Source organism: Artemia franciscana, chromosome 1 (assembly GCF_032884065.1).
Source record: "Artemia franciscana chromosome 1, ASM3288406v1, whole genome shotgun sequence".
NCBI classification, from domain to species: Eukaryota; Metazoa; Arthropoda; class Branchiopoda; order Anostraca; family Artemiidae; genus Artemia; species Artemia franciscana.
In genome coordinates, this window is record NC_088863.1 from 45,000,429 (window position 1) to 45,015,384 (window position 14,956).

Sequence of the window (14,956 nt, forward strand, 5' to 3'; positions counted from 1 at the left end):
CATACGTTGAAATTTTCAACCAAGCCCCCTCAGCCGTTCATCAAATATTGCTGATAATCCCTTTTTACAACCAGCAAGGACAAAGTGTGTTTTGATTGTGTTTGGTCTCCCACTCATTATTTCCTTGAAAGTCACCTCAATACTCAAAGTTTGTTTGCAGATTCAAGATCAAACATGTCCTCCTTTCCGGATTGCAGCGGTAGCTGGCAACCTAGTAATAGACGATCACGTCCCTTAGTAAAAACTACAATAACTCGCAGCTCTTAAAAATACAATTAGATCAAAACAAGAAGCCCATTATTAGAACCGCTTTGCCCGAAACCCCTGTATAGAAAACTTACCGTCTCTTGACTTGAACAACAAGCCAAATATATATTGCTTGAAAAGCAAAAAAAGTGGCTGCAACCACGATATTCTGCATGTACGGCACCTTTTTTTTCTTTCTTGTTTTCCTCCTCTCATAGCTTGGCACTGGAACATCATAGAGAGTCGTGCAATGGCTCAATTTAAAGCAGAAACTGATGCGGTAAAAATCTTTTGTAATAAAAAATTTTAAAATTCAATCGTTTACAAAAAAACTGCATTTTTCATGTACAAGATTGATCAATGATGTCATAATCATAGGTTTTAGCCAGGTCCTCTCTTACTATCCCACTAAAAAAAAACATGACTTTTTCCTGTCTGTAATTTCACAGTATCTAGTTATTACTTTAAAAAACGGCTTGGATAAAAGTGATGGCAACGTGATTCGTTCTTTACCAAGATTTCATCACGATTGCAGCGAAAAGAACGAACTATAATCCATAGTGACCGAAATTTGAAAAAAAAATCTTGATAAAAGACTTTATATGTTTTTAATGTTCAACTTGCATAACATACAGTCCTTGCACAAGGCAGTAGGCTTGAATTCTGTTTGGGAAAATGTATGTTTGTTTTAAATTTGACTTGATATTATGCAGTAGGCCTCTGGTTTATGTTCATCTCTATTTGTGCTTTGACATCTCACTATTTTATCTTCGTCTAAAATCTAACTGCTGATGTAGGTTGTTTTTTTTATCGTTTTCAGTCTTATTATTTTGTCTTTAAGTTTTTTTTATGCGTTTAATTTTGAACTATCATTGAAAGCCCCAAGGCTCTCCTTGTGTGGGATAAAAATCACATATATCAACCGGAATAAAGAGAGAGAGGATGAATCGTTTTCAGAAATAAAAATAGATGGGTGAATGGAGAAATTGTGTTTGTTAGTCAAAGAGAGGGGAGAGGGAGAGAGAGAGAGAGAGAGAGAGAGGAGTAATGATAGAGAGAGAGAAAGGGTGAGAAGTATTATTAATAAAGAAAAAACAAAAGAATAAACAGAAAAAAATAGTTAATATGTTAGTTTGTTTGTTAATTGTTAGTTGATTAGTTAATTTGTCACGGGATATGCACTGAGATTAAGTTCTATAATGCTATGAAGGAGGATATTCTAAAATATTAGTCCTAAGAGGTCTGTAAGGACCAAAAGGCGGGGGAAAAGTCAAACTATTTGATTATAATATCTAGAGAACAGAGTAGACTAGCCTGTGGTTAGGGTTGGCAAAGCTCTGATGTGATCTGAATATGTCAATTATTTTATCTGCTTTTAATAAATTCGTTAAGTCAGGTAATACCTGTATCCTTATAAAATCCTTTCAAGTGCTGGAACTCTGGCATCTGTTAAACCATCACACGGAGGAGTTAAGAAATGACTCCAACGGAATGGCTTCCTCCATCGTATCACTTCTCATTAAAAAAAAGAAAAAAAATTAATTGAAAATAGGAAAATTTAAAAAAAATCAAGCCTCGAACATTTTGTTTGATTGATCAATGGTCATCTCCCGTGTTCTGTTCAATCTTCTCGTGCTCAGTTAAATTTCTTATCACTAATTTTTTTCGTGGTAATGGTAATTAAATTTATGTTTTCTAAAATCGGATATAATTCAACATTAATACCTGAAATGATGAAGTGAAACAACAGGGAAAGTTTTTGTAGTGACGAGGCTGCTAATAGATATGAATGATCAGCTTAATATCAAGTGATAATTACAATTTTTTGTGTAAAAAATTGCTTTCCTTAATTAGTGATTTACAAGCGAAGTGATTTATTATCACCACAAGCAGCCAGCAGAACATTTGAAAGAACCGTTGAAATAATTAGCCGAAGCGTGCGAAATTAAAAAAAGGAATCTGGAAGGGCAGTCGTTCAACTGTGTATCTTGGGTATATGTTATATTGTTGCGCATAGTCAAATATATTTGATATTGGTGTATGACATTTTTCATGATGTGCAGGTTATACTTGTGTCTGATATTTGCCCTTTGCGCGCAAAATTTAGGTAATATTTATTTATCCATTTTGGACTTATTTTAAGGTTTTACAAGGATTTAATTTTGCACCCACTACTAAAAGGATTTCATTTTCCGATTTTAGGGGATATAAAATGAAATAAACAAGTTTTTTCAACTGAAAGTAAGGAGAAACAGTTAAATAAACAGAATGCTTAAATTTTCCTTTTTGTTGCAATTATTTAAGAATGATTTCTGGAACACAGGACCAATAAATTACAATAATAAGCTTTTTAAAAATGTTTTTATAAAAATTGGCAAACAGAGCAAGGTATTGAGGAGGGGGCAATCACCTGTCACATACATAATAATATCTGTCCATTTTAAGTTTTACTTTAAGTTGGAAAAATTTGTTCCTTTATTTAATTTCTGATCGTTTTTAAATAATGCCGGGAAATCCGGCATCCCTGCATGGAAAATTCTTTTCCTTCACAGAAAATTCCTCTATAGAAGGATACTCCCATGTATGGCCCCCCTCCCACCAGAAAAATCCCTTCCTCTTGAAAAATATCTGTATACTTCTCAAAAACCACTACTATATGTAATCAATGAGCAAAGCTTATAGCTTGCAGCCCTTTCCCCAGGAGCTGTGGGGGGCTGTGTCATCCTCAAAGACATAGCTATTAGATATTTTGACTGTGCTGAAAAAAAATGGATTTCTCAAAATTTTGATCGGACGACTTTAGGGAAAAAGGGACGTGGGAAGGGGACTAGATACCCCTCAATATTTTTGGTCACTTAAAAAGGACACTTGAACTTACAATTTTTGGTCAAATGAACCCTCTCCCGACCTTCTAGAATTCTTGGCTCAGTACGATAATCCCTGGGGGAAAAAACAACATATAAATACTCATCTCTGATCTTTCTTCTGACAAAAAATGCAAAATCTCACATTTTTGTATATAGGAGCTTAAACCTTCTATAGTCAGTTATTCTAAAAAATTGGACAAATTTTCTCAGGCTCGTAACTTTAGACGAGTAATATTTAACATGAATTTTATACATTGTGATTAATCATCAAAATTCTATTCTTTTGATGTAGCTGTTATTAGTTATTAAATCCTAGAAGTACCTGTTAAGTATCGTTTCAGTTTTTTTTTAATCGGTTAGGAAAAAATTGGTTAATTTCTTTACTTAGTTATTGCTGCTTTTTCTTCTCAGTGAATAGCTAGTAAGAATGCATTTTTTTTTGTATTTTTAGCAAAAAATACTTTTTAGTATTTAAAATACTTTTAAAAATACTTTTTAGTATTTTTCTTTTCACTTTCATTTCTTTTCACTTAGCATTTAATTTTTAAGAGTCAAAAGGAGTCGGAAGATGACCAGTCTTCTTTCATAATCAAAGGTTAAATAACTTTGCCTCCTGGTACAATATGACGCAAACATCCACTGCGATACGAGTTTTAAATTATACAAGAAAAAATTTCAAAATAAATGTCAAATTTTTTTTCTGCCATAAGAAGGGAAGTATAGAACCGCAACAATATTATTCAGGTTAGCCTAAATGAAGGGAGTTGAGATATAAATTCTTAGCCCCCCTCACCCCACATACCCCCTCATATATTTATCTGAAGGCTTATATAGATTTGGACAATTTAGGTATTAAATGCGCTCTTTTAGGCATATACACCCCCTCCTCCGCCAACGCAATGATCCACAGCCCCTTCTTGATAACAGCTGATGTACAATTATACATCATTAAACATAATCTCTTGCATTGACTACATGACTTTTCAGGAACAAGTGTGCGACAGTGCGGCATTACTTACTCTGTAACTGGGAAGCTCATTGCATAGTTTTTGATACTTTTAAATCGATTGGCTATCTCAGAATTTTTAATCGATAGTAACAAGGTCCTAAATTGGACAAAATCGTATTTTGGTGCCACAAAATGGCGGAAAATGTCACTTTCCTGTGGTGAGACTCTAGGCAGCTAGTCACTATTAGGATTAGGTCGCTTGTTCGCCTGTGAGTCCAAGCGAATTCAGTCCCCGGTTTTGCATACAAGTCCAGTGGACATTGTTTAGTTGGCGAACCTCATATAATATGAATAATATCTGTTTTCCAATTGCCTGGAAGTCCTGTGGACTTGGTCAGTCATAAATCTTAGAAAATATTTCAGTTGGGGTCTTCCATTGCCTTCAAATGGCTCGTCAAACTGATCAGACTTTTCGAATTATCCTTACTCCATGCCTATCTACCTTAGTTCTGCCATAGGCTGAAAAAGGGTTATGCCAGCTTTGCCTCTCTCAGACTATCTGTCTTGGCTTTACTCCAATTAGCCCTGTTCTCAACTTTTTCATCACAGTCCACCGAATTGATTTAAATTCAAAAATCTTTTTTGGTTACTTTAAAAAAAATACTAAAACTTTTAACTTCTGTTTCAATGAGGCCTCTAACGATCTTATTTAAAAAAATATTATAAATTATTCAGGGCTTCTAAAAAACAAAACAAAAAAAACAAACAAAAAACAAACAAACAAACAAAAACAGACACTCTTCTGTGATCTTACTTCCGGAAAAAAAATTGAAAATTGCTCACTTTTGTATAAGGAGCTTGAAATCTTAATAGCCATGTTTTCTAATATCCCAAACCAAATGATGTTATCACCACTAGGATCAATTGCCTCTTTGGGGTCGTCTCCCCTATTTCCTGAAGATCTAGGAAAATTAGCCTTATATAATTGTAACCACTGGCAGCGCAATAGCACTGCTTACAAAGGCACTTGGTAGGGCAGGAGTCGTTATGAAAGCTTGAGAGGGAGCTCATTCAATTGAAAATTAAAAGTTCTAGTGCGTTTTTAAAGTGTCAAAAACTATTGAAAGGCAAGTAGCCCCCCTCTCACGCACCATCGTGCTCTAAAGACATTTGATACAAATTTTGACATAGCCGTTTTGTTCAGCATATTTGAGAGGTCCAATGACTGTGTGCCTAGTATTAGCATAACACGAACAGCCCTAGGAGTAAGGACTGCAAGATATTTCAATTGCCCATTGTTTAAATACTCTGCTTGTTATTGGGAACAACGGCATGGTTGACCCGTGGTTTACAGAAAAGGTAAGGATATTACGGGGTGTTGAACTAAATTAAGACACATTATGCGTATGCAGGTTAACAAATAAAAAGCCTGTCTCAGGAACGGCTAACGGTATTAACTTTGAACTTTCAGGGTAAGATGATTAGTGCTACCACTACTACTACTGCTGCTATTACTACTGCTACAGCTACTCCTACTATTTCTATTCCGACTTCTACTAAGGCTAAAGATGCCAAGGTGAAAATTTCAGTGATATTGAGGGGATGTTGATTTAAATCAAAACATACTAAGTGTATGTCGGTTGTCAGAAGGGTGTATCAGTAATTAATCAGAAACGGCTTAGGATATCAAGTTGAAGCTTTCATGATATGATGAGGAAGATATTTAATTGTCAATTAGACAATGAGTACATACTACTACTTCTACTACTGTTGTTGCCACTGCTACCACTTATAGTACTACTACTACTGCTACTTTTACTACTGCAACTACAACCTCTAATACTATTATTACTGCTCCGACTACTACTACAGCTGCGACTACTTCTAATACGACTACTAGCACTACCACTACTGAAGATTAGGGTATTAAGGGAACTTTCAGGGTATGTTGTGGGGGATGCTGTACTAAGGCACTATTCCTTTTGGTTAGTTCAGCAACTAACAGAATCATAATGGAAGATGGGATAAATCAATGGGAAGTTCAACCGAATCAGACCTCACTACGTGCGTGCATGTTGCCACATAGGCTGAATCATCATTATCTCAGGAATAGCTTACAATATTAAGTTGAAACTTTCAGTGCATGTTGACCGGGATATTGAACTAATCAAAATGCACTATGTGTATACTATTGCTACTATTATTACTACTACTAAAGGGGCTAACGGTACTAAGGTGAAACTTTCAGGGAATGTTTAGGGGGGCGTTGAACTAAATCGAAACAAACTATGTGCATGCATATTGTCAAAATGGCGGGTAGGTAATTTTTCAAGAGTAGCTTAGAGTATTGAGTTCAAACTCTTAGGATATCCTGAGGAGGTGTTGAACTAACCAAAAGGTATTAGCTGTACGCTACTACTGCTACTACTGTACTATTGAGGTTAAGAATATTAAGGTGAAACTTTCGGGCTTCACTATAGGGGGGACGTTGAGCTACATCAAAACACACAAGGTGGACGCATTTTGTCTACTATTATTGAAATAAAACAAAACAGTTTAAGTGCATCCAGGTTATCAAATTGCTATTGGTGGGATACTTTTGGACTGGAATAGGATAATAAGCTGTAACTGTCACGGATAGTTAATAGGGATTTAAAATTCAGTCGAAACACACCGAATGAATGCACGTTGTCAAAAAGGTGCATCACCTTCTGTGACAACTGTTGACGGTAACTGTGACTAGGTTTACTTCCAACTACCTTCAGGAAATTCTAAGGGGGATATTGAACAAAATCAAAACACACTATTTGCATCCTGGCAGTCGAATGCAAATCGGGTGTATCAACAATGTCCCAGGAACGGCGAAGGGTATTAAGTTGAAACTTTCACGGCTGTTGCTACTACTATCAATGTTGCTTATATTACTAAGGAACTAAATTAAAAGAGCTTAAGTGCATTTAGGTTGTCAAAATGGCGCATACGTTATATATGGAAACGGAATATGGTGTAAGTGGAAGTTTTCAGAGAAAGCTTACATTGATATAAAACTAAACTAAAATACACTATTTACGTGCAGGTTGTCAAAAGAGCATATTAGCAATATATCAGGAACCGAAAAAGGGTATTAAGTTGAAACCCTCATATAGTACTTATACAGCCACCGTTGCTACTACTGTTGAACTGAATCATACGCGTTTAAGTGTACCCGGATAGTCAGTGTGGCATGGATACGACCTCTCAAGGACAGAACAGGGTACTAAGTTTTTTTTCCATGGAAAGCCGAGGGGTATGGAAAACTAAATCAAACGTTCATTGAAGTTTCAAAAGGGCATGTGTGCAACATCCCAGGAACAGCGTGGGTTATTAAGTTGGAACTTCAAGAGCATGTTGTTTGGGGTGTTGAATTAAACCCTAAGACTCTCTTGCATCCAGGTTTGTCGTAGAGGGGTATATGCGGCATCTCAGTAACGACTAAAAGCATCAAGCTGAAACTTTCGGGGCATGTTGAGGCGAATGCTTAACTAAATATTTTTGTTAAAACAGTGCATTGATAATATCTCTAGAAAAGCTAAGTGCTTTAGGGTAGAACTTCAAAGGGACGCTGGGCTGTATATTAAACGAAATCAAAACGCAATACTACTGCAACGAAAATGACTGTGACTATTCATGACTGAAGCTGTGACTATTTACGACAGTGACTATTTTCAGCTGCGACTACTTGTTACTGCTTGCGTTTCATACTACTTGTGACTGCTAATACTTGCTAATACGGTTAATTGTAACTCTAACTAATTGCATCTGCGTCTCCAACTACTTGTGACAGCAACTACGACTACTTGGAACTGCAACGGCGACTAAATATGACTAAAACTTAAGTAACTGCTTGCACCTGCAGCTTCTCACAACTGGGACTGCACTACTTGTGACTGGGACAGCTAAGTGAATATCCACCGAGAGCATTATGGCACAGCTACTATCAAAGTTGTTGCAAAAATTCGATGAAGCTTTTGAAAACCAAAAATACTTCGAATATTCTTTGTTTAGCGAATGAAAAATAATTTGTCGTTTAAAGAGGAACCAATCATTTGAAGAAACTCTTCCCTCAAAAGAAATTTATTTAAGAAATTAAAGATGCGATTAAACCAAATATGAGAATAAACAAAGTCAACTAATTTTTCAAGTGTTAAAACGACCCTATAACAGTGTCAACAAACTAATGAAACCCAAAAGAACAGTTAATAACCTAGTAAACTTAAAACGAGCAGAAACAACCACAAATACTTGTAGAGCTAATGCACCCTTTGCGCTTTAAAGGTCAAAACGTAATTTTAACTTTACTGAAAACAAAACACATATTAAACGTTTTCTCTTTTCTGATTTTAACAAACCTAAAATTGTTGAAATTTGCAGGAATAAATTAATATTAAGCTGTCAATCCTTATTTATTTGTTATTTTTCATAATCTTGGTTATTATGGTAATTTTTTTTTTTTTTACATTATGAGAAATAAAAACAAATGGCTGAAAATAAAGACTGTTTCCAGTAAAGTGCAAATTGTACTCTGGCATTTAGAATGCGCAGGGGCATTAGCCCTACTCTTGTTCGTAGCAGTTTATGCTCCTTTTGAGTTTGACCTGTTTATTTATTGTAATTTCTCATCGTTTTGTGTTTAATTAATTTACCAGAAGTTACTTATAATCGTTCTACGCTTGTAAAACTATTCAAACTTGTTTCTGCTTATCTTTGACTAAATATAGCTCTTTATTTTTCTTAGAAAAACTTCTTTTTTTGAAGAATTTGCTTAAGATTAGTCAGTATAAAAAGCCATTTTTTATGAATTAATTATTATCAAAATGTTTTTTTGAGCTTTGGTTACTATTGACCCAAGTAACTCATTACTTAGATTTCGTTGCAAAAAATTGTTTGTTTGTACACTACACAAGATATTCTACGTGTATTTTCGAAAATAAGTAGAACGTTCAAAACCGCCTTCTATTCTACATTGTTTTTGTTTGTCTCAATTCCCATTTAGCTGCTCAATTTTACAAGCTGGTAGAATTCTCAAGGGAATTATGGGGGGAAACTTTCCGGGGGGAAAGATGTCCAGCCTCCTCCTCTACCCAAGTCTATTAAAGGCATAACATATTACCCCATCCCATCAGGTTCTAATTTCTTTTAAATCCTTCCTTATAGCCTCTTCCTACCCCATCGGGGACAACATGCCATTTGTTTTGCCCCAGAGGGATGGCCGGTGAAAGGGATCTTTGGCAGTTTGTCATCCCTCATCCGTTAAACGAGTCCTATCCATCTCAATCTCTTGTTCATTATAATATAACCTCAGAAGGTGATTAAATAAAAAACAATTTTTTTAAACTGCAAGTAAGGAGCTACATTATAACTTAAAAAGAACAGAAATTATTCCGTATATGAAAGAGGTTGTCCCCTTATCAACACCTCGCTCTTTACGCTAAAGTTTGACTCTTTCTCACAACTCTGCTTTTAAAAACAGTAAAAAACTTTAGCGTAAAGAGCAAGGCATTGAGGATGGTACAACCCCTTTTATATACGGAATAATTTTTGTTCGTTTAAGTTTTAATGGAGAAATATTGACAAATCGTGCGTCCTATTCTTTTCTAAGATCGGAACTTTTGGTCCAGAAATAACTGGAACTACATTATTCAGAATAACAGTAAAGCAGCGAAATGGATTTTGCAAAGTGTCATGACTTATTTCTGAACGAAAGTCTACTTTTTCTGCATCACATCCAGGCTTTGGAACTGAATCCCTCTCTAAATCTTAACACCATCAGAAGACTTAGGAATGTGTTTCCTCAAATACCTCTTTATCTTCTTTGCAATAGAATTCCGAAACCTCACCTACAAAATGCAGTATTGTGCCGTAATTTGGCAGTGAACTCTCAAGTTGCACCTTAAAAGACTAGATGCAATCCATAGGTTTGTTTTTGAAACCATTGAAATACTTATGAATATCTCTCTCTTAATTTGCTTTACTGTCAATCGCGCTCGTTTTATATTTTTAGGTTCTTCTCTAGGTTACTTGCATTTTCTTTCCACAATCTGTCTCGGTTGATATCTGAACACAATGTTTGAAACATACAATCTGATTTTGAACTTCAGGTGAGACGAACTCTAACAGTACGTTCTGATTTTTCCACAGATGTAGCATATATTAAAGCGTGGAATATGCCTTTAAAACAGCTGAGAAGTAAGAGCTCCCATAGGCCTTTCAAAAATAATTTACAGAATCATTGAGTCAAATATCAAAAGTTAATGCTAATCGGAATTAAATGACGCTTTGCCTTTCTTTTAATTTGATAAAAAAAAAATAATTAATTTAGGTAAGGTGGTCTTACGACTGAGGAGGAAGGGAGGAACCCTAGGATTAAAGTTAATTGTTGTCCTTTGTTTAGGAGATGTGTGGTTTTGTCTAAGAGTGAAGTAGGAGATAAACCATCTTTTATGTTTTTGGGTCTCAACGGGCCTTTTGCCATATTGTAGCATATTCAAGTTTGTAGCATATTCATCTTTTTCAAAGGCAGCACAATAGTGCTGCCTAAGTAAAGAGCGGTGTGGGCACAATATATATATTTTTTTTTTTTTGGGGGGGGGGGGTCTTAGAGCAGGGCAATTCGTATCAAAGGAGTTGTAGTAGAAACTTCGAAAAGGGCTCATAATAAATTCCAATCGAACATTGAAATGGTTAGTGCCATTTTTAATAGAAAAATTGATTGGAAGGCAATAACCCCCCTCCCACGCCCACCAATTCCCCGAACACATCCAATCAAAATTCTAAGATAGCCATTTTGTTCAACGTAGATAAAAGATTGGGGAATTGTGTCTTTGAGGATGACAACCCCTCTTCCCCCCACAAACAGTCCTCAGGGCAAGGGTTGTAAGTTATTCCCTGGGGGCATATAAGGTTTTTTTTATAGAAAGCGCTGTCGTAGAAACTTCAAAAAGGGATCATTCAATTGGAAATTGAGAGGGCCAGTTCCCTTATTAATAGTTGAAAGTGATGGGAAGGCAAATGCCCCAACCCCCATGCCCATCATTTCTCCAAACATTTCCGATCAAAATTCTGATATAGCCAATTTGTTCAACGTAGTTGAAAAGTCCGGATTATGTCTCTGAGGATGAGACTCCCCCCCCCACAGTCCTCGGGGCAGGGGTTGTAAGTTATGCTCTGGGGGGCGTAAAAGGTTTATTATATAAAGTGTTTTCGTAGAAACTTCCAAAAGTGCTCATTCGATTGGAAATTGAGAGGACAAATGCCCTTTTAAATAGTCGAGAGTGAGAGGAGGTCAAATGTACCACCACACCCATCATTTCCCCAAACACTTCCGATCGAAGTTTTTAGATAGCCATTTTATTTAACGGAGTTGAAAGGTCCGGAAAATATTTCTTTGAGGATGACAACTCCCCACAGTCCCCAGGGTGAGGGTTGTAAGCTATGCCCTGGGGGGCATATAAGGCTTGTATAGAAAGCGCTGTCATATAACTTCCGAGGGGGCTCATTAGATTGGTAATCAGAAGTCTAGTGCCCTTTTTATGAGTCACAATGGTCGGAGGGAAGCAACCCCCTTCTACTCCTCTCCCTCCATACACACGTCATATTGCCTCGAACTGCATCTAATAGAATTTTTGAAATAGTCATTTTATTTAAAATAGTCCAAATATGGTATAACAAGGCTTTTGGGCTTGAAACAAACCCCCAGAGCCTGAGGGCAAGGGGTGTAAGTTATGTCCCGGGGACATTTAAGGTTTTTATGGAAGGAATGGTTGTATAAACTTTAGAGGAGGCTCACTGGGTTGAAAACTGGAAGTTCTACTTTCATTTTGAAAGTCAAAAGTGACAGAGGACAGCTAGACCCCCCCCCACGGACTACCCCTCTTTTCACCAAAAGAATCTGATTCAAATTGTGAGATAGCGATTTTGTTCAAAATAGTCCAAAAAACATATAGCAATGTCTCAAGGGTTAACACAACCCCCTAGTGCCCTGGGGAAAGGGTCGTAACTCATGCCCTTTGGGCATATAAGGTTTTTAATGAATATGTGGTCGTATAAACTTCAGATGTGGCTCATTTGATTCGAAATTCGAAGTTATAATGTCCTTTTTAAGAGTCACAAGGGATTTGAAAACAACAAGTGGACGCTCATGATTGCCCCAAAGACATCCAATCAAAATTTTAAGAAAGCAATTTTGTTCATTGTTGTTGAAGAATCTGGAAATTTTGTCTTTGAGGAAGATACCCCCGTCCCTACAGCTCTCAGGTCAAGGATTGTAAGTTATTCCCTGGCGTATATAGGGTTTTTATAGAAAGGGTAGTCTTATATACTTCGGAGGGGGCTCATTGCATTGGTAATCGGATTTTCTAGTGCCCTTTTTAAGATTCAAAGTCATCAGAGGGCAGATACCTCCCCCCACACACACGTTGTATTTTCCCGAAATACATCTAATAGAAATTTTGAGAAAGTCTTTTTATTCAAAATAGCCCAAAGAGCATTTAATAAGGCTTTTGGATTGACAAAAACCATGAGGGCCAGGGGGCCAGAGTTGTAATTTACAGCACGGGGGCATTTAAGGTTCTTATGGAAGGGGTGGTTGTCTAACTTTAGAAGATGCTCATTTGGTTGAAAAATAGAAGGTTTAGTTCCTTTTTAAGAGTCAAAAGTGATGGGGGCATTTAGCCCCCACCCTCCCCGACAACCCCTCTTTTCACCAAACGCATCTAATTGAAATTATGAGATAGTAATTTTGTTCAGCACAGTCCAAAGAACATATAACAATGCCTCGAGGGTTAACGAAACCCTGGAGATAGGGTTGTGAGTTATGCCTTGAGAGCATTTAAGGTTCTTATAGAATTTGCGGTCCTATAAATTTCAGACAGGGCTCTTCTGATTTGAAATCGGAAGTTACTCAAAGGGATTTGAGGTAGACACCCCCCCACAGCTCTCAGGGCAAGGGTTGTAAGTTATGCCCTTGGGGCATATATAATTCTTATAGAAAGTGTGGTCGTATATGCTTCGGGGAGTGGCTTATTGTATTGGTAATGAGAAGCTCAAGTGCCCTTTTTAAGAGTGAAAGTGATCAGACCACAGTTATGGTTTACGGTTGCCAATAAGACACCTCCGCAACATACTGAGAACGACTGGGGGTATTAAGTTGAAACTTTTGGGGCTACTACTATTACTACTTTCACTTTTACAGCTTAAATGAATAAAAAGAGTGTAAGTGTACCCAGGTTGTCCAATAGCATAAATAGAATCTTTTGAGAATGATATTAAGTTTTAATTTTAGTTCAACTTCAGGGGTTATATAATTAAATTCAAAAACACTGTTTGCGTCAGGATTAAAAGTATTAAAAAAGTTTCTCCAACAGACAATTAGCAATGCAAACTATGGATTCTTATAGAAAAAAAAAACGATAAAGATGTAAAACATTAAAAATGTGACAAAGACTAGGTCAATAAAAAACGAACAGAAATTAATATAAAAGAAATTCCCACAAAGTAAGTTCATCAAAGAAAAGTAAAGAGCTCCATTAAGCCGAAAATGAGTAGAAACAGAGTTAAATAATCGTTCAAGCGTATAAATTACCACAAATCACTATCAATAATAAAAGAAACTCGAAACGAACAGAAATTACACTAAATGGCCGAGTCAAACTCTAAACGAACAAAAAAATAACATGAGTAGGGCTGATAACTCCCATGCCTTCTCAATAAATTTTGTCTGTTCATTGTTTTCCTTTGTGCCATTTAGTATTATCTTCAATTTATGATATTTTGTCCAGTATTTCGAAGATTAGATAGTGAAATACTCCATACGGGTTTGTTTGAGTCTTTCATAGCAGACATACACTTACTATGAATTATATTATCAGTATTGAGATGAGAGGGCTGATAACCCCCATACCTTCTCAAAACCAGTACATAACTTGCGCTTTAAAAAAAATATACTTTAAATGTTTTCACTTGTTTTTACTTTGATAAATAAAAAATTATCGAAGCTTTAAGCTTCGATAAAGCTTTTCGAAAAATTAAAGCTTTAACCTTTAATTTTTTTCAGTAAAGCGAAAATTATGTACTGGTTTCAAGAAGGTATGGGGGTTGTCAGCCCCTTCATCTGAAAACTGATAACATAATTCATAGTAAGTGTATGTCTATTCTTCTAATCTTCAAAATACAGGACAAAATGTCAGAAATTGAATATAATACTAAATGGCACAAAGGAAAACAATGAACAGACAAGATTCATTAATATGAAGTAAATGAAAGGGAGAAAGAAGAAGAAGAAGAAAAGAAACTGAAGAAGAAGGGTAGAAAAACATTTATACAATATCCAGTCTCTCTGTCCAGTTCAAATAGGCTGAAGCAGCATACCGAGCCTCTTTAATAAACCAATTAACATTCATATTAACAATATCAGAGTAATAAAGCTCTTGTAATTTATATTGTATTTCAGTTCTTTCATTTTCAAAAAGTTAACTCTCAAAAAGATAATGATACAGCCTAAAGTTTTTTTTTATCACCACAATCACAAGTGGAACTATCATTTTTATTAATTCTACATAAAAATGAACTTAATTTACAGTGACCAGTAACAATTTTTGTCATTTTATAATTAGGAGAAGCCTTCTTGAATCTATTGAAGCCAAAAGGGGAAGTCATCCTATTTACTTGCCTTTTGAATAAAATGCTGGAAGAGGCATACAATTAAGGGCACAAATAAAGATAAGGAGTATACAAGAGGGGCATGAATTACGCTTTATTACTAAAGGCTCCTATGTAATATATCTACATCAGCAGAATTTGATGAATCCCCCCCCCCGACGAATATATTCCAATTTATGTAGCTATTAACATATCGATA

The 14,956-nt window shown here is 35.9% G+C and overlaps 1 protein-coding gene across 1 annotated transcript in view; it reads left to right on the forward strand.

Annotated features, from left to right (window-relative positions):
- Nucleotides 1-2,215: 2,215 nt before the first annotated feature.
- The window catches only part of LOC136030288 (uncharacterized), a 73,025-nt gene continuing 60,284 nt past the window's right edge, over nucleotides 2,216-14,956 (forward strand). Inside the window, exon 1 of the mRNA XM_065709156.1 lies at nucleotides 2,216-2,353. Coding sequence (XP_065565228.1) covers nucleotides 2,287-2,353 — 67 coding nt within the window. The 5' untranslated portion in view covers nucleotides 2,216-2,286. The remainder of the gene's footprint in view (nucleotides 2,354-14,956) is intronic.